Below are 19,746 nucleotides of genomic sequence, written 5' to 3' on the forward strand. Positions count from 1 at the left end.
CGCGCGAGTGTGCGTGATGGCTTCGCAGATTTGGGTTTTTATCACCCAGCAGAGCCAGCAGCCTCTTCGCCGCGGTGCCCTCGCTGCAGGGACCCGCGGGAACGAGAACGGGAGGCGGCTAGCAGTGCGGCTGGGTTCCCCCAGCTGCCCCGGGCCAAGCGTGGCCGGGACGGTGCGTGCGCGCGCGGGGTCCCAGGTGCTGGGCTGCGCGCGCGTGCCGCGGGGAGACACCGAGCGCCCCGGCCCCGCCACCCGGCCTGGCCGCCGCTCGCTCGGGCCGGCGGGGGTGGGGGGTGGGGGGGGAGTGGGCGAGCGGGCGGGGCGGGGACCCCAGGGCGAGCCGAGCCCCCCAGTCACCCGTGTCTCCTCTGCTTTTGCCTCCACAGACCATGAACCCGCACAGCGGCCGCCGGCTCGGTGCGCGGCCACCCGCCGAGAAGCCCAGTCCTCCCGTGTGCTGACCGGCCCCGCCGCCACCACCGCCTGTGATCCCGGACGCCGCCGCCTCTGCGCCGAGCCGCCCCCGGGCCCCGGCCGCGCTGCTCCGAGGAAGCGGCGGCGGACCGGGGCCGGGGCCCGGCATGGATGGCCGCGACTTTGCGCCGCCGCCGCATCTGCTGTCGGAGCGCGGGAGCCTGGGCCACCGCAGTGCCGCCGCCGCCGCGCGCCTCGCCCCGGCCGGGCCCGCCGCGCAGCCCCCCGCGCACTTCCAGCCGGGAAAGTACTTCCCGTCGCCGCTGCCCATGGCTTCGCACACAGGTCAGTGCCCGGCCGGGGCGGGCGCGGGACGGGAGCGTTCGAGAGCGGAACAGGGTGCCCACCGCTCCGCTCCCGGGAGCAGAGAAGCTTTGGTTTCATTTCCCGGCCCCGGCCGCGGTGGCCGCCTGGGTGCTGAGCGGGGCCGCGCGTCCCGCCAGCCCCCAACACTGCATCGCCGCGATTTAGAGCGGCCCTTCTCTGGCCACCCTCCCCCGGGGGTCTCGGAGGGGCAGCCCCGGAGCCGGCTGAAATTAAAGCCTTTCCGCGCCTCGCCACCCTCCCCCGCCCCCTCCTGCAAATCTAAATTCCACGGAAACCTCTTTTCTGCATTCTGCATTCACCTCCTTAAGACGTTCCGGGGCTGGGACAACGAGGCGCTTTCTGCGGGAACAAAACGGCTGTTGTGGCGGGGGGAGGGGACCAGGGTACGCCGCGGCCTCGCGGATTAGGGTGGTGTGTGCGCCGGGCGAGCGTTAATAGGGACTGCCGGTGTAAGACGAGCAAATCCTGTTTCTATATAAAGCCTTGAAGTGTCAGGGCGAGAATGGGTTTGCAGGGATGCATTTGCTTTAACGAGTGCCTCTGGTATCCCGCTAAAGCCGGACAAAGCGTGGCCGGAGTGCGGCCCAGCCTCACAGCCTGCAGCCCGGGGAGGAGGGCAGCGCGGGCTCGGGCTGGGGGTGGCGCGGGGCGGCGCTCAGGATTTCGGTGCAGGCGAGAGTGCGGTGGATTTGCTCCAAGAGGAGAGCGTGGTGGATTTGCTCCAAGAGGAGAGCGCGGGGCGCCGGTGCTGGGCCTCGCAGGGAGGCCCGGTGGCCGTCCCCTCGGACTCCCTGCCCCAGAGGGTCAGTCCTTGGCAGAGCGGGCCCAGGCCTCCAGGGCAGCTCTCTTCCTGGTGTCTTTGATATGAGTGTCGAGGGAGGTCAGGGAAGAGGCAGCTACCACACCTGAAGCCTGGGAGGTCACCGGGCAGCGCGCGTGGAGTTCAGGGGAAGCGCGCAGGGCTGCGCTAGGGACCCGCCGGGTCACCCTCGTACATGGGTGGCTTTTGTTTACAGTTTGTTCTAAACATCAGAAATGTTTACCGCTTAAAAAAAATTGGCAGTAACAGTTATTATTGGTAGCTTGATGAACTGTGAATACTAATAAAATTATATCTGCTTTAATGGGATTACAATTAGTGTGTGGATTAAAACGGATGGCAGAGACGGGGCTAGAAGGGAAAACGTCGGAAGAAGGGAGGGCACTCAAAGAAAAACGTACGTTTCCTAGAAAAAAAACAAACTCGAAATTGCTTAATTGCTAACGGGCTTCCAGCATATGCAGCGCCAGGAGATTGGAACGGGGAGCCGCCCATTGGAGGGGTCTCCCCAGTGCTTCCCCGGTTGGCCCACACCCGCTTCCCTCCCTGCCTGGGCCTTTGGTGAAGCTGCCCTTTTCTCTCTGTTGCCCTTCCTTCTTTTTCTCCCTTTTTTTTTTCTCCTCTAGATTTATAACTGGAAAGAGAAGGAGAAAAAGCACTTGCCTGAGCGATGGGTGATTTAAAAATATCTCTTCCGCTGTCCCTGTGGTTATCAAGCTTGTCTTCCTGCCCCTGCATGGGAGCTGCTGCCCACCCGGCTCAGGTGCACGGGGCGCTGAGGCTGGGGCCGCCCTGGCAGAAGGGACAGCTCACCAGCCTCCCCACCAGCCCCTCTTCTGGCTGCAGGCGGGTGGCCCCTACTGGGGGTAGGGGGAGCGTGTGCACCCCACCTCCACTGTGCTGTGCCCTCCAGCCTGGCAAGTAACAGCACGACAGAGACAGGAGCTCCTGACACCGAGGCTTGCATGTTGGTAGGCTGGGGCTGGAGCTGTCCCCTCCGGGAGGCCAGGCCACATTCCCCATCAGGTCAGGTCAGCGCTGCCTCCCTGACCCCATGCCCCAGCTCACATCCTGGCCAGGTCCAGGCTAGCCGCATTCTTCCCCTTCTGCCCTTACTTCCAGGTCTAGGCAGCACCCGGGTAGGTGGGCGCCGGGTCGGGTGGCCTAGCCCTTTGTCTTGCTCATTCTAAGTTTGGCCACGTGGTTCTTGGTGTGTAGGCCCCGGAGGGCTGTGAGAAATGGCTCTGGGCTCTGGCCTGGCCTGTGTCCTCTGTGCTTCGTCTTGATCCCAGGCCCTCCCAGCCTCCCTAAGCGCAGGGTGCTCTAGAGGGCGCTGGAGGCCCCTCGGGGCTACCTCGTTCAGGGTCTGAAGGGCCATGTGTCCCCTGTCCCTGGAGGCCCTGTTTCCTCCCCACTGCAGACCGAAGAGACCGCTTGTGCTCGGAGATGTTCAACCCATTTGTGATGGGCAACTTAGCCACACAGACATCCAGCTAGAAGCATCTGTAGCTCAAAGAAAGCTTTTTGAAATTGCTAAGAGCCAAAATATTGTATTGGTTTTTAAAATTTAGCTGCATGTATTTTTTTGAAAAAAGAATTATACCCCAGATTATTATTTGCTTTGGTCTGTGTCTATATATGATCTAGTTTAGAGAGAAAAAAGTATAATTAAGTTAAACAATTTTTTTGCATCTCGTGTGCAGACTTCCAAATGGCCGGTTTGGCCGCCTTGCTTCCCATTTTCCTGGATGGCCTCAGTCCGCAGGCCACAGCTGCAGCCGGCCCGCCCCTCCCTCTGCTGACTGCCCCTGGGAAAGGAAAATTGACCTGGATTCTTCCTGCCTGTCTGGGAGTAGGATCCAGCCATTGGGGATGGAGGCCCTGGCCTCTGCGAGGCTGCCTCTTTTTGCTGGGCTGCTCTTCCTGTGCCTGTCTGGCCTGGCACTGCCACCCCAGCTGGACTGAGGCTGTCCCCGCTGGCTGCCTGGGCTGCCCTTCCACAACCCCACCCAGCACTTTCAAAATGTCAGCCTGAGGGGCCCTGATGGCTGGGATATGGGGCTGTCCGGCTTCTTCCATTGTTTTTCTAAAAATGAAAGTGCTGGGAGCTGTAGACTCGGGCTGTAGGGTTTTATGGTAAAGTGCTGTTCCAGTAACCTTGTCACCAAAAGGTGCAATTAAAATGTTTGGAATCATTATTTTTAGTTCAGTGTTAGATTTTGTGTCTAATACAGATGGTCTGGAGGCAAAGCTGTGAAATCTAGGGGGGAAAAAAGAGAAATCAACAAGAACCAACCCAAGATTTTTCATCAGTGCTACTGCCTGGAGCCACTGGGGCTGGCGCCTCTGCTGGGAGTGTGTGTGTGATCTGGAGGCAGCCCCGGCCTGGGGAGAGGCCCACATAGACAGCCCACCGTCCTCCTGGCTTCTGACCCGGCCAGCTCCTGTCTGTCCTGGTCTGTAGGCCTCCCCTCTCCAGGGGCCAGGGCTCCGCCTCCACCAAGGCGCTATTTCTCATCTTGGTTTCAGTAATCTGCTCAGATTCCCCTCCCACCCCTTCTCTTGTCTTCTTTGGGGTGTAAATTGCTGGGGCCTGGGAAACCAGGTGCTTTGAGCCTGGGGTGGTTGTGGGAGAAAGGCGAGGCTCCTTCTGGTGGGAGAACTGCAAACTACTTCTTTCCTGCTACAAAAGTGCTTCCTACTGCCAATCTCAAAAAGAAAAAAAAAAAAAAGAAAAAAAAACACACCAAAAAACAAAACCAAAAAATACCCCCAACTCGGTAGAGGAAAAAAAAAGATAATTTCCTAGTGTGGAAAGACCCCATCACAGGCTCCCCTCCCTCATCATGTGATATTTTTTCGTAAAGAAAAAAAAATACATTTTCTTAAATACCTCATTAACTCCATGACACGATGGAGTGTTTCTGCAACGGTTACCAACATTAAGTAGGTGTGAAAAGAGTTACTTTCCGAAGACATCACCCGTCCTGCCCCATAAGTGACAGAGGTAGACATCAAAGTTGCCCCGAGCCCAAAGGAGCTACGGGAGTCCGGGAATGTGAGGCCCGTGGACCCGCGGCGGTGGCCCGCCACGCCCGCCCCGCCGAAGCCCTGTTTGGAATGTGGGTTTCCCCCAGTGGGGCTCGTGCTGCCACCACGTCTGATTATCCCTGTACGGAGCCGCCGCGCTTTCTGTAGGAATATCCAGGTCACGTGAGTAATAAGGGAAATTAGTGAGCCAGGCAGAGAACGGCGTTGTGCAAATAGCGCATCTCCCCTGGAAAACGCGCGTCCCCCCAAACGCTCCCCGGTTATTCTTAGAAATCTTCCCTCATCTCCCTGTGAGACAGGGTTCAACAGCCCCCACAGACAGGACAAAATGCATAGGAGGCTGTTAGAATAACATGGATGAGGCTAAAAATACCCCTCAGAAACACACATAAAAAAGCCAAATCCAACAACAGAACGAGCTAAAAATATTCCAGGCTTTGGCAAAGAGCACAGAGTTAAATAAATTATACAAGAGCCATTCATGGGAGCAAGTTGACTTTCTCTCTTACGGGAACTTGGTTCAAGCTAATAAAAATAATAATTTACTAGCCACTGAGCTTTGCATGAGTTTAAATTTAATTGGTGAGGCTTCTGGCGTTTGTCACTTCTTGGCGATTAGTGGGCTTGCTCTGGCCTGGGCCGGAGTGGGGAGGGGATGCTGAGGCTGGGGCTCTTGGCAGCAGGGACACTGTCCCCTGAGGAGCAGGGCCTGGGTGCAAGGGCAGATTACCCAGGAGGTTAGAGGAGGATGGAGACTATGGGGGGTTCCATCCAGGAAGGTAGAAAAAGAACTGGCAAGGCACGGCTATTTTAATTTGATAAATGATTGTACACCTTTAAGAGTGTTTTAACAATCAAGATACACTCCAGCAAGTTGATAGGATGTTCGCTGTCAACTTACATATGTCATCAGAGCTGGCTGTGAGCATAAATAATGTGTGAGCGCTTGGGACAGCTGCAGTCTCTCCTGGAGGCCGAGGCATGGCAGGTAGCACCTCTGTCCCCTGGCGGGCACCTTTGTTCTCCTTCTCTCTGTGTGTCTGGAGGCAGGGGCCAGAGGAGAACAATCATGGGGAATCACTGAATGCTGCTTTCATCCTGGGTGGTTTGGTTGGGGTCCCTCCTCTCTGGGGACTTTCTAGGTCTCCCTACCAAAATAAGAGTCCTCAAGATTACTTGATCAGAAAAGCCATATGTGGATATGATCTGAGACTAGAATGGTAGCATTGTCTGGTGTGTTTTTTTGTTTGTTTGTTTTTGTTTTTCTTTTCGTTTTTGTTTTTTGAGACAGTCTGGCTCTGTCTCCCAGACTGGAGTGCAGTGGTGCGATCCCAGCTCACTGGCTCACTGCAACCTCCGCCTCCCCGGTTCAAGCCATTCTCGTGCCTCAGTCTCCCTAGTAGCTGGGATTATAGGCATGTACCACCACGCCCTAATTTTTTGTATTTTTAGTAGAGACAGGATTTCACCCGGTTGCCCATGCTGGTCTTGAACTCCTGAGCTCAAGCAATCCGCCCACCTCAGCCTCCCAAAGTGCTGGGATTACAGGCGTGAGCCACCGTGCCAGGTCTTTGGTGTCTTTTGAGGCAGCAGATGTTTATGTATACAGCCACTTGCCAGGAGTTTTGAACATCCACCCTGGGGTTGGAGTAATGGTAACTCCCTTTACTCCCTCCTCTTCCTTGACTGTTTCTTAACTCAATGCTCCCCCCTCTTCCTTGGCTGTTTCTTAACTCAATACCCCGCCCCCGCCCAGAAATCCTGGCCGGCCCTTCTAACTCCCAAAGGACTACATTTCCCAGAATACCCTGATCTTACTCGGGGTCGGAGCCGAGACTGCCCATGTCCCTGGGCTGGGAATTCCCAAGCACAGATAGAGTTCAGCCAGTCCCGCTGGGAATAAGTACTTTCCTGGTGGAAGAAAGCCTTGCTCCATTGTGCCCCCCTACCCTTCCTTCTGGAAGAGGCTTCTGGGCCCCCCCACCCCCCGCCTGGCTTCCTCCCTACCATAAATATCTGAATATAGGCCCGTAACAAATGGGACCTGTCCTCTGTCCTCTGCCCTCTGGATCCTGTGAAGCAGCTACTGTGATTGTCATGGCCAAAGCCCCACCAGAGTCTTCCCTGACCCCCTGAGCTCAGTACATGGCACATGCCCTCTTTTGGAACGGTCTTCTCAGAGGGACCTGGTCGCCCAGCAGCTGCTGTGGAAGTGATACCAGGACTCCTGGGTGGCAGCGGGGCCAGCCTCTGCCTAGGGAGTCCCTCGAGAAAATACCTCCCAGCCTTTGAGGTGCCCTGTTGCCCTCCTGACACCCGCAAACAACAGAAGCTGTCTGTCTGCTTGATGGGTTCATCCTGAATGGCAGGTTTCCAAAAAGAAGCCCTCCCTCAGACGCACTGCCTTGTTCCCCCGAGGAGGAAGGCAGGCTCGTCCTGGCCTGCCCAGGGGAGGGTCCGAAACCCTCAGCTCCTGGGCAGCCTCCTCGAGGGGAGGTGGCCTCCCCAGGTGGCCTCTGCCTCGCAGATGTGCTGTGAATGGACTTGGACTCAGGGCACGCCCCTGTCTGTTGGGTAGCTCTGCATTCACCCCCCGACCCCTGCTCCCCACCCACCTGGGAACAGCTTCCCTGGGGTTCCCCAGTCCCCATTAACCTCTGGGACCTCATTTCCCCTCACCGAAGACAGAGTATAACAAGCAAAAAACAAAATCAGCCAGCGTGCAGTGTCTGGAAAATCACTTGCAGCCCAGGCCCTTCTGCAAACGATGGGGCCTGGAAGGGCCTTGGGCGTGGGGCCGCACTCCGCTCTGGCTCCGCTGCTCTGCCCGCTGACGTTTTTATGGGATAATATACCGTTTCACTCACGCAGGCCTATTTGTCAGTGGGCTGCCCCTGTTTGTTGTAATCTATAATATTACTGCCTCCCGTGGCCCCGGAGCAGCTGCCGCCGGAGAATCCAGGGACGGTGGGCGCTAGGCGTGGGCTGAGGGGATGTGGTGGCAGGCGCTGGGGGCAGGCGGCGCCCAGGTCCTGTTAGGAGGTCGGCGTGGGGTTTGCATCGAGCCTCAGGTCTGGTGGGGAGGCGTCCAGCGCCCAAGCTGGGAGGCAGCCGGGCTGGCTTGCTGCAGCTATCCACACGATTAGGTTCCAGATCGGATCAGCCAGGAAGTGGGTTTTTTTCATTCTGACCTGCTGTGGGGAGGAAGGGAGGGACAAACAGGTGGGTTGGGTTCCTGCCTCCCTTCCTCTCCCCTAGGATCCCCCAACAAAAAGTCCAGTGTCTTGACATGCGGGGACTCTGAGGCTGTCCGGAAGTGCTGCCCCTTCTCGGGTCTGTGGGAGACCCACTGTCTCCCAGCTTAGTGCAGGGACATGGTTCTCCAGTGGAAACTTCCAGAAATGGGGGATGGGTGTGCGTCCAGTAGGGTCCTCTGAGCAGCAGGCTGGGCTTCCCGAGGCAGAGGGTGACATTGGGGGGCAGTGCCCCATATTGGTGGGGCCGTACCCCACCAAAAAAGAGAAGCCTTAGCCATATTAAGTAAGAAAGAAACCAGCCTGCTGGCGTCTTCAAGGGAAGTCCTGTCTCAGTGCAACTCCTTCTCCCTCTGGTCCTTGGGGCACAGTTGAAGCTTTGTTTTCTTCCCCTGAGACTTTTGCAAGCAGAGGCCCCTCCTGTTCTTACACATGGCATAGGTGAGAGTGAGCAGATCCAGGGAAGAAGAGATGGGGGATGCCCAGACCGGAGACCCAAGGGACCTGAGCCCAGGATGGGGGTGCCACGGTGGGTGGGAGAAGGGGCTGCGCTGCAGGGCAGGTGCCCCTCTCAGGCATGAACACACATTGCCGCCTGGCAGGGGTTTCCTGGCCCTGCAGACGGTGGAGTTGTGGCCCCCTCTTGGGTGAGGCCCACTCTGTAGACCCCAGGAAGGATATCCCAGCGGGGTCCAGTCACAGGTTCACTGACCAAGCTCACAGCTGCTCACACTCACAGATGTGGCAACGTACACCTGCTTCTGTGTGCTCACACCATGAGCCAGGCGTTCACCTGCATACTCACACACACTCCCACTCCCACTGTTCACAACTGGCCCACAAGGAGTCCCACTCCAGTGGCTCCTGGGAAAGCCAGGCTGCCTAGTGACTGGCACGGGCATCTGTCTGTCCCCTACGTCCTCCGCACCAGCTCCATCCTCCGTCTCCTGGCTCATGGTTCCTGGCCACCTGCAGGAGGGAGCAGAGCCCCAGATCCACATGACCCTCTGCGGCTCAGCCTCCCTTCAGCGCCTTCCCTGGCCCCCTTCCTCCTGCTGCCACAGTGTGGCTGTGGACCCTGTCCTCAGGCTCCAGCTGAATTTGGCCTTGCCCTTTCCTGAGCTCCTGCTCAGCAGGAGGACATTCCTGTCAAGATCAATTCTAGTGCATGGCGAATGCCTCGGGGTCAGGTCTGGTCCTGGGCTTGCCCTGAGACTGGCTGTCCTGGAAGCCACTGCCTGCATTGGGCGCTGCTTCCTGTCCTTTGTGGCCGCCTCCACCCCTGGCCTCTGTGCCTGGGGTCCTAGAGGTTCCTAGATGCCCGGCTACCCAAGGCCCCACCTTCCTCCCACCCCCTAGGCTTCCACCCTGCACTCCCACCTCTCAGCTGCCCCCAGTACCGTCTCTGCCCTCCTGGGGCCTACCCCTGCCCGGCCTTTCACTTGGTCAGCTTCTACAATCCCCAGTGCCTGGAGGTCTGATCCTGGTGTCACATCCTCTCAGAGCCCCCATGTGACCCTAAGTGGAGAGGGGCCCCTGACTGCTGCATGCCCACCTCTCCTTTCCTCCATGCCCCACACCAGCTGAGCTGTTCTTGGCAGCAGCATCTCCTGGGCCTGCAGCCCTTCTTGTCCCCTTCTGTGACCTCCCAGCCCTGACCACCCACCTGGATCTGTCCCACAAAGTCTGGCAGCAGCCCCTGCCCAGCCCCCCGGCTGGCTTGCTTGGGGCCAGTGCCTTTCCCCTGATATCAGCCACCTTTCCTGGGGCACTGCAGGTTCCCGAGTCTGGAGGGGCATGTCTTTCTGTCCCTTCCTGTCCCCAGAGCTGGGCTGAGCCACGCTGGCCTCCGTCGCCTGCCACGGTACATAAGTGCCCATCCACACTCGGGTGACGTACACAGGCACACACGTGTGGGTGTGAAGAGCTCTGCTTTTCCCCTAGGATTTCACCCCCATGCTGGAAAAGATGAACGATTAACTCTGGGAAAACTAAGGAGGTGGCAGTGGCGAGAGGCCCAGCCAGGGGCTCTGGTCTCTTTATTAAAAATCAAGGTGTTCCCCCAACACTGAACCGTGGCATGGGGACACAGGCTGTGTGGCCACCTGCCTGGGGGACATGGCAGCGTCCCCTGGCCTTCCTGTAGCGTCTTCAGCTGTCACGGCGGCTCCTGAGGCTGCGTGCCCTACACCTTAAAGGGTGTCAGAGCCCAGGGAATTGGCAGATGGAGCTGTCCTCTGGTGATTAGCACCACATGAGGTGGTGGGAGACAGAAGTGGGGGTGGGGCTCCTGTCCCCCGAAGACTAGTTGGAGCTGCGCTGGCTGAGTGGCCTGGGGAAGGGGGGAAGTGTGTGTGAGTGGAGGGAGGCGGCCCACAGCTGTGAAGGAGAGTCATGGAGGGCCAGGAGTGGGCTCAGGGTGGGGGCCAGTTCCTGTTCATCTCGTGGCCCTGGCTGGGGCTGTGAGGCGACTCCCCGATTGTCCACGCGGGGTTGTGGGGGTACAGCTAGGATTGGGAGCAAAAGCCAATGGCTTCATCTGGGTCATAGGGCACTGGTGGGTGAGAAGGGACACCTGGGGAGGGCTGCTCCTCCCCCACCCATGGACCTGCTCCCCTTCCCACTGACCAGAGGGAAATCAGGGCCTGGGGAGAAGGCCGGGTGCGAATCAGCTACCTCACCTTCTGCAATGTTTCTATGCACAGGCTGGTCCTGCAAGCACCTCCTCAGCAGGCTGGGCTGTGCCAGCGATGGGGAGGCCATGGCCCCGGGACTCATGTCACCAGGCCACAGTGCTGCTTCAGGCCCTTCACATTGTGGGTTTTGCCTTCCAGACTTCGGTCCCTGGAGAGCTCCTGGCCTCAGCGCCTGCCCGAGCTGAGGGGAGCATGCGTGATGGGGTCCTGCCAAGCTGCCCCAGCCTAGGGTGGGGGTTAGGGGCCCCTCCTCTTCCCTCCCTGAGTCTAGGCCTTCCACCTCTAAAATGGGCAGTGGCCCTGCCCTGCTGGAGGGTTGAGTGGGATTGGGGGATGCAGTCCTGGCCCTGGCGCCCTCCCGGGGGCACTGCGGCCATCCCTGTCACCTGCGGGGTCCTGGGAGCCTGCATGAGCTGCCGGAGGCACACAGCCAGCCTGTGCACGGCCCTTCCCTGGCGGAGACTGAGAGGACTGGGGAGGAGGCGGCTGTGTCTGGGGCCCCTTGGTGGGACCTCTGCTCTTGGCAGGCAGTGAGACTCCTGAGGGCCCCACCTCATGCCTCAGAGGCCCAGGCCCTCTCCTGTGTGTCCGTCGAGGGGTTCTGTGACCTTGAGGCCTTAGTCTGGCCACAGAACTAGGAAACCTGGGCCCTTGGCTCCTGTGCCCTGGCATGGGGGTCTAGCTGCCCCACTTACCCACCTGTACAGGGGCCGGCATGGGCTTGGCATGAAGGTGGACGCCCACCTTCCAGCGTGTCCTGGGGCATTGGATGTGACTGGGATGGGCAGATGTGGCCCTGCTCTGAGGCACCACGGGTTGAGGTACCATGGGTCCTGGCACCCCGGGCAGTGCAGGCGCTCTGGACCCCCAGATGGGGCCTGGGTGCTGGGGGACCTTCGTGACCTTCCGGGTCTGCCGGGCTCTGGGACTTCAGAAGGCTTCCCAGTGGCAGAGGGGGACTGGCCCAGGGGAGACACTAGCACATGACGTGTGACGGGACCACAGAGCCAGAAGAGCAAAGATGTCCCTGTACACCCCCAGTCTCGGGCGGGGGTGGGGCTGTCTGCCTGGGGTTGGGGGACAGTGAAGCAGGCTATGCTTCCCCGAGTCCAGGGGTGCGGAAGGCCGTTCGTCAAACACTCCACTTGCCGGGGGTGGGTTTCAGAGCTCTCTAGGTCCCTCCCAGGGAAGGAGGGCTTCGGAGCTGTGCCTGGGTCTTTACTCTCCCTGTGTCTGTGTGAAGACCTGGGGCCCCCGTGCGTCTCCCCGCAGGCCTGAGCGGTGGTCCTGCTCTCTGGGGTCACGCTCCCTTGTTCTCAGTCGTGCAGCCGTCCTCCGCCTGAGCCCATTCATTGCGTGCCTGCAGGTGCCCGTGTCCTGTCTCTGCCCCGAACTGAGGCCAAGGGTCCGCGCCATGTGCCTGGTGGGGCCCCAGGAGGACTCGCCACCCCCAGTTGAGCAGCTTCCCAGTCAACACCTGGCCTGCTCCCCTTCTTGGCAGCCCCCAAACCCGGACCCCAGACAGGCAGCAGGAGGTGGACCTGCAGTCAGCCCAGGCCCGAGAGAGAGGCTGGGGAGACGGGAGGCACCGTTGCCCTGTGGGTGGGAACACGGCTGGCTCCATCCGCCACTGCATTCAGATTGATCAGGGAGGGTGGGGTTGCGGGGGAGCGGGATCCTTGAGGTCGTCGGCCAGCCCCCCTCCACTTGCCTGCCTTCCTTCCTTCCTTGAGAGGCCTCTCCACCCAGCACCCACAAAGACGGGTGAGCTGCTGGCCACCCGGAGAGGGTGTGGGGTGGCCCGGGGTGTAGGTTTGGGGCATCCTAGACCTGAGGCCCTCTGGGCAGCTCCCCTTACACTCTGCCCAGCCCACCCTGCCAGGGAGGCCTCAGCATAGTCCTTGAGCTCTGGGGACCCCAGCCCAGCCTCCCTGGGTCTCTGGGCCTTTGTCTCTACACACACTTGCACACCTCAGCAAGGTCCTTCCCAACAAGCCCCTTGCTGCCCTGGTCCCTGCCCCTCTACACCCTGGTCACTCTTCCCTCCAGCTCCGCACTCAGCATCGTATCCCTGCGTCTGAGGGTAGCTTTGCTGCAGGAAGCATTTACATTCAGTGAGACACACAGGTGCAGAGACCCACGTGTGGCCACGGTGAGGGTAGGACCAGGGCCCCGTGGCCTTCTGGTTTCTGGCTTCAGCTGGTGACCCCCAGGAGGCCCGATGGCAGGTCCCCCGTCCCTGGCCGGTGAACTGGCCCTGGAGTGACAGGAAAGAGCCCAGCTCTGTGGTCGCCCAGGATATGCCGGGTCTCCATGGTGGGACGGCTACCCCATCGAGCCGGCCCTGCTGTGGGCCCTGGTCACCCCAGGCCAGCAGGTCGCCTTGTGGCCAGTTTTCCTGGAAGCCAGTCCCCTCTCTGAGCGTTTTCGCATCCCTTGGGTATCTAAAAATAAACTTTTAATTTATTTTAATGTAATACCAAAATTAAATTGTAATGCATTTTTCGACTAACCCTTAAAAAGCTCTTAGTGTGTGTAAATACAGATAAAATCAAAGAAAATTCGAAAACTGTATGTGAGGCCATGCTATCCTTCCTAACACATTGAGAGTTTGATGGTAAATACTTAGCAGAAATCCAAAGTGCCTAAGGCTGATGGGCCTCAGGTGGGAGGCGGCTGGGTGGACACCCTTGAAAATGCTGAAAGCCAGAAAAGCCAGAGAGAGAGACGTGGCCCGCGAAGGCCTGGGGGCAGCTTCCCACACTTTGGTCAGACACCCTTGGGGCCGGTCGGCCAGGGCAGGGAGCAGCCACCAGGCTTCAGTGGCTGACTCGTGCACGAGGCAGGTCTGTCTGGAGTCACCGACTCTCCCTCCTGGCGCTTCCCATACCTTCCCAGGGGCTCTCCCTGTCAGCGCCCCCCGCCCCACCCTGTGGCTCTGTCTCTTCTCTGCATGAGTAGCCGGGGCTCTCTCACATTATCTCAAAACTCGGTAGCTTAAAACAGTGAACATTGATTATTTCCTAGCTTCTGTGAGTCGGGAATCTGACTCAGGGCCAGGTGTTGGCTGGGGCCTCGGACATATCCAGACCCAGCTGTGGGTTGTCGCCTCCCAAGGCCACCCTCCGGGTGTCGTGGGTGTCGGATTCTTGCTGGCTGCTGGCAGGAGGGCAAGAGTGAGAGAGCAGGACGGAAGCTTGGTGTGGTGCGGCCTCACCTTGGGGGGCAGTTGGTGGTGTCACTTCTACCATATCCTATTTCTAGAAATGAGTCCAGGTCCTGTCCACACCAAGGGCTGGTTACATAAATGTGAACACCAGGGTCTGGGGTTCTCGGGACCTTCCCTGAGGCCACCCACAGCAGTCATAGCTTCCCCCACCCCAGAGTGGGCCATCGGGACCCCACCCGTGGCTGTGGCTGCCTCCCCTGTGCTGACCATGCCCTCCCCGGGCTCTGGCTGCTGTCTGGGGCAGACCTGCCCTCAGGGGTTTGTGCCTCTCCTCTGGCCCATGCCCTCGGCCTCCTTCCATGTGACTTGGCCAAGTGCAAGCCCCGGACTCACTGGAAGCCTGCTCCCTCTCAGTCTCTGTACCGGCTGTGGCAGCCTGGTCCTGGACATCTGAGGTGAGGCTGGCCCTGTTGTTCATCCCTCACCACTCTTCCTCCCCCTTCTCTCCTCTCCCAACACCACACCACCACCTCCACTCTGGGCTGTCCCCTCCGCAGCAGCAGGCCCCTGGATACCCGTGGACCGTCCCCACCCCAGCCAGGGCAGTGCTGTCCACGCAGGCGCAGTGTCGTCTCAGCACCTGTGGGAGGTCCGTTCCCAGATGTTCTGCCAACTGGTGGAGCGAGCCGAACCCAAAACAGCCACGAGGCCACGGGGTCTGTAGCAAGGCCCCAGGGCCCATGCAGGAGGCAGGCTGCTCAGACCACCTGTGGTTTCCCTGACTCCAGGCTGGACTCAGGGCGAGGGTCGGTGACCCTGGCCTGTCATGGGCACTCAGCAACTGTTCGTGTACCAGCCGGGTTAAGGTATCCTTCTCTGGATGGAGCGCAGGGCTTGCTGTGGGAGGCTGGGGCCGCTGTGTTCTCTGATCTAGGCAGCGCTTTCTCCTTCTGTTTCTGCATCAACTGCCTGCCTGGGTGGGGTGCGCAGGTGCGTCAGCCGCCCCGGGGGCTCCCCCAGCCCACCTTGGGGTGACACTGGCAGCCCACCTGGGTGCCCTCAGGATGGGGAGCTGGCCCTGGACCTGGCCTGCTGGACCTTCTGAGCATGTCTCTGGAATCTCCTGCGAAGCTGTGGGGGTGCCTTCTGGGCCCTGACCCACGCCGGGGAGCCCCAGCACAGCACCCCAAGCCACCTGCCCGGGACCAGCCATGGCCCCCTTGATGTCCTCCTTGGCAGCAAAGTGGCTCCTCCCGAGGCAGAACCTGTCCTGGGGCAGGGGCAACAGTGTGGGGGTACCTCCTTCAGCGAGGGCCATTGCCTGGCGCCCTGGTCCCTGGGGCAGGTCCTGTCTGGGCAGCAGAGGCTCAGGAGTGTGCTGGTTCTCCCAATGGTCCGTGAGGCTGGCAGGGGTATGCAGGCGGCCAGCATCGCTGTCCAGACCCCACAGAGGTGGAGCTCAAGCTGCAGGGCCGGGTGCTGAGGGCACCAGGAGCTGCCGGACCTCACCAGGGCCTTTTCTCCCTTGGGCCTCCCACCCGGGCCCCAAGCCGCCTCGGCCAGCCCTGTCTGCCCCATCCCAGAGGTCCCTGCCTGAGCCACCCGCCATGCCCGCCCGCTTGCAGAGTTCCTAGGAATGCCGAGTTTTTACCTCGGAAGGCTGAGGTGAAAAACAAGATGAATAAGATGAACGTGTGTGTTGTGAGGGCATGGGGCCGTGCAGCAGGAGTGCTGGCCATCAGGAGGGCCTGGCGTGCTGCCGCCCCATCTCTCGGGGCAGGAAGGACTGAGGCTCTCTGGGGTTCATAACAGCTTCACCACGTGTCCCCAAACCCCAAGGCCCCGGGACAGGGTGAGGCTTTGGGTGGAGGTGGCCGGCACCCCCTGGGCCCAGCCCTGCTTGCTCCCGTCGCTGCCACACTGCGCTGAAAAGTCTCGTGGGTTCCCTGGATCCCAGCATGGTCTCCGTCTCCCCGCCCCAGCCTGTCCTGTCCCCACCCGGCTGGCCGTCACCCACCACGGCGCCCTGTCCTCGCCAGAGGCTGTGCACTCTGCACGTTTGCTCTGGGCTCCCATCGGAGCTCTGCCCTTTCCACCCCAGCCCCCCTTCCAGGGCCACCAGATGCTGCACAGGGGGGCTGGGGACAGGCCCAGGCGAGGGGGCTGGAGGAGGGCACCTGGCCGGGTGACCCCCGCCCTCTGAGACCCGTCTGCTGGCAGCTTCCTGGTTCCTTCTTCTCCTTCTCCACCCATCTCCCTGGACCCTGGGATAGCCCAGAGCCCGTACCTGGCTCAGTGCCACACAGCAGCAATAGGCGTGCTCAGCCCCTTGGGGTCTCAGCAGGTTGCTGCCTGGAGGGTCCTGCAGTGGTGGGGAGTTCCAAGGGGGACCTTCATTGTGAAGGAGGCAGGCTGGGCTTTTTGGAGGTGGCTGGGTGTGAACCAAGCCTTGAGAAACAAGAGTTTGGCAAGGGGCATACGTCCCCCTGGAAGGGTAACACAGGTGCAAGGCCCCATGTGGCAGGAGCCAGCTGTACCAAAAGCAGTTGGCTGGGAAATAACAAAATGGCACTTCAGTGGGGGCCGGTCCTCAGTGGGGGCTGGTCCCTGCCCTTTCAGCCTCCAGTGACCTGTCCTGGCCCCAGCCCCCACCTAGCCCCTTCCTGGGATACTGCACCCTGAGCCAACCTCGTTTTGGGAGTCAGGCCCTTGGCACCAGGTCCTTCTCAGCACCAGGGGCAAGGGTGATCTGAGCACTCTCGGCCAACATAGCAGCCACCTCCACACTGGACGTGGTGACCACACTGGACGTGGTGACCACAGCATGTGAAGCTATCCCTGCTCCCTGACCTACCCCCAGCCCTGTGTAAGCTGACACAGACCATCGTTTCTCTCGCCTGGGTTCAGGGACCCCAGCTCTGGGGGCTGCAACTACCCCCAGAACCATCACAGACAGCCCAGGCTGGCTGTGGGCAGAGCACCCCACCCTGCCAGGGAGAGCACGGGCCTCACACCTCCAGGCAGGCCAGTCTGGGAAACAAGTAGTGTGTGTGTGTGCACCCATGAGGATGGGTGTATGTGCATGTGTACATGTGCGTGTGTGCGCCCATGAGGATGGGTGTATGCGCCTGTGTACGTGTGTGTGTCCATGAGGATGGGTGTATGCACGTGTGTATGTGTGTCCATGAGGATGGGTGTATTCGCGTGTGTATGTGTGCGTGTGTGCATGAGGATGAGTGTGTGCATGTGTACATGTGTATCCATGAGGATGGGTGTATGCACGTGTGTGTGTGTGTGTGCATCCATGAGGATGGGTATATGCGTGCGTGTCTGAGGATGGGTGTATGAACGTGTGTACGTGTGTGTGTGTCCATGACGATGGGTGTATACACGTGTGTGTGTCCATGAGGGTGGGTGTATGCACGTGTGCATGTGTTTGTGTGTCCATGAGGATGGTTGTACATGTGTGTACATGTGCGTGTCAGTGAGTTTGGGTGTATGCACGTGTGTGTGTGTCCATGAGGATGGGTGTATGCATGTGTGTCCATGAGGATGGGTGTATGCACCTGTGTACGTGTGTGTGTTCATGAGGATGGGTATATGCATATGTGTACATGTGTCCATGAGGATGGATGTATGCGCGTGTATACGTGTGTGTGTTCATGAGGATGGGTGTATGCACATGTGTATATGTGCATGTGTATGTGTGTCCAGGTCCATGAGGATGGGTGTATATGTGGGTGTGTCCATGAGGGTGGGTGTATATGCATGTGTGTACATGTGCATGTGTGTGTGTGTCCATGTCCATGAGGATGGGTGTATGCATGTGTGTTCATGAGAATGGGTGTATACGCGTGTGTACGTGTGTGTTCATGAGGATGGTTATATGAGCATGTGTACGTGTGTGTGTGTGTCCATGTCCATGAGGATGGGTGTATGCATGTGTGTTCATGAGAATGGGTGTATACGCGTGTGTACGTGTGTGTTCATGAGGATGGTTATATGAGCATGTGTACGTGTGTGTGTGTGTGTCCATGTCCATGAGGATGGGTGTATACACGTGTATGTGTGTGTTCATGAGAATGGGTGTATGCACATGTGTACCTGTGTGTTCAAGAGGTTAGGTGTATGCACGTGTGTACATGTGTGTGTGTGTGTGTATGTCCATGTCCATGAGGATGGGTGTATATGCGTGTGTACGTGTGTGTGTCCATGAGGATGGGTGTGTATGCGTGTGTGTGTGTGTCCATGAGGATGGGTGTATACGCGTGTGTATGTGTGTGTGTGTCCATGAGGATGGGTGTATGCACGTGTGCATGTCCACAAGGATGGGTCAACATGCAGGAGGGTGAGAGCTTGCCCCCCGGCCACCCCGAGCCTGCACCTGCCTCTGCCCACCCTTCTTCAGCTGCTCTGGTGTGGAGCCTGTGTCATTGATGTCGCCTGTGTGGGCCAGGTGGCAGGAGTTAGGAGCACACTCCCAGCCGCGGCTGTGGCTAGTCCACTGGAGGATGGGAGGGGCCGGCCAGCAAGGCCACATGGCTGTGTGGACACGGGGCCAAGAGCACTAGAGTCTCCCTACAGCCCAGCTCTGTTGGGGCTCATCTGTGGCTGGTATGTCCGGGCAGGCCCTGGGTCCCCATCCGTTGCCCTGTGTCCCCTCCACGTCCACAGCTAGAGTGGACACGTCCTGGGTCAGGGCAGGGGGCGGGGGCCCCAGTTGAGAGGCCGGAGTGCAGGAGGGCAGGGTGGGTGTCCACATGGTCTCCCTTGCTCTGCGGGGACCTGGGGGCCAGGGTGGATACCTGGGCTGGGGTGTGCGTGCGTGTGCCCCTGACATCTTCACCGGCGTGTCCGTCTCCCGCAACTGGCTCTCTCAAGATGGTGGAATGGGGCGTGTTCGGTTTGGGGCGGGGAGACTCATCCAGCTGTGGTGGGGGGTCGGCGAGGGAGTGGCGCTGACCACCCTGAATGCCTTCCCACGCCCCTGGCCAGCCGCCCCACGGCCTTCCAGAGTGTCTTGGGGGCAAGGGGAGGTGCTGGCCACCTGCCCACCCAGGAGAGCGGGTGAGAGACATGGGAGAAGGTGTGAAGAACTGTAGAAGCAGAGAGGGAGCCAGCCTGCGCCCCGCCCTCAGCCCCCACCATGGCTGCTCTGAGTCACTTGGCCCAGAGCTCTTGGGGGAGGGAGACCGAGGAGGGACCCCGTGGGGAGCATCGGCCACCCCTACCCCGCCCTAGCCAAAAAGCTAAATTTACCCCTTTAATAAGAACCAGACTTATATCCGATTTTCCTTTTCTTTTATTAGTTCTGGGCTGTCGGTGGCTGAGCCCATCCTCTGTCATCATCGGCTCCCGGCCGTTTCCACGCTGGTTTGGTTTTGGGTACACAGAAACCACAGTTTTCCTATTAAGGCCTGAGAGATGCCGCCTCTGGGCCAGTGCAGGCTTCTGGAAGGTTCTCCTGAGCGAGCCGAGGGGCTTCCCGGGTGACGTGCTCCTATTCCTGGGCGGGCACCCCTCCCACAGGCTGCTCCAGATCCTGGGCTGAGCCCATGGCTGCGTGCTCTTGGCCTTCCCTCCAGCCTCTCTCTCGCTGCCCCCACGCTGGTTCCTGTCCTTTTGTGCCCCATTTCTTCTCTGTTACTCCTTTCTCCCTGTGCCCGCCTCAGTCTCCACTTGTCTAGCCTCCTTCATGGAGCCGTGGGTGGGTGGGGAGGTTTGGTGACCCCAGGGGGCCAAGGCACCCTCAGACACTTCCAGGCTGTGGGGGCAGAAGAGGCAACGCTAGGCAGGGCAGGCCCCGTGTCCCGCCAGGCATGGAGGGAGCCGTGCTGGACAGACGGACATCTGGTGGCAGCAGGTGTGCAGTCGGGACAGAGGGCCGCCCCGGATCTGGACAGTTTGTGGGCCCTGGAGAGGGCTTCAGATGGGAGAGGACTCCAGGACAGCCCA

At 59.7% G+C, this 19,746-nt stretch overlaps 1 protein-coding gene across 1 annotated transcript in view; it reads left to right on the forward strand.

Annotated features, from left to right (window-relative positions):
• Positions 1 to 581: 581 nt before the first annotated feature.
• Positions 582 to 19,746, forward strand: part of BAHCC1 (BAH domain and coiled-coil containing 1) — a 63,463-nt gene continuing 44,298 nt past the window's right edge. Inside the window, 1 exon segment of the mRNA XM_025363617.1 lies at positions 582 to 759. Within this exon segment, the coding sequence (XP_025219402.1) occupies positions 582 to 759 (178 nt within the window).

This window comes from Theropithecus gelada, chromosome 16 (assembly GCF_003255815.1).
Source record: "Theropithecus gelada isolate Dixy chromosome 16, Tgel_1.0, whole genome shotgun sequence".
NCBI classification, from domain to species: Eukaryota; Metazoa; Chordata; class Mammalia; order Primates; family Cercopithecidae; genus Theropithecus; species Theropithecus gelada.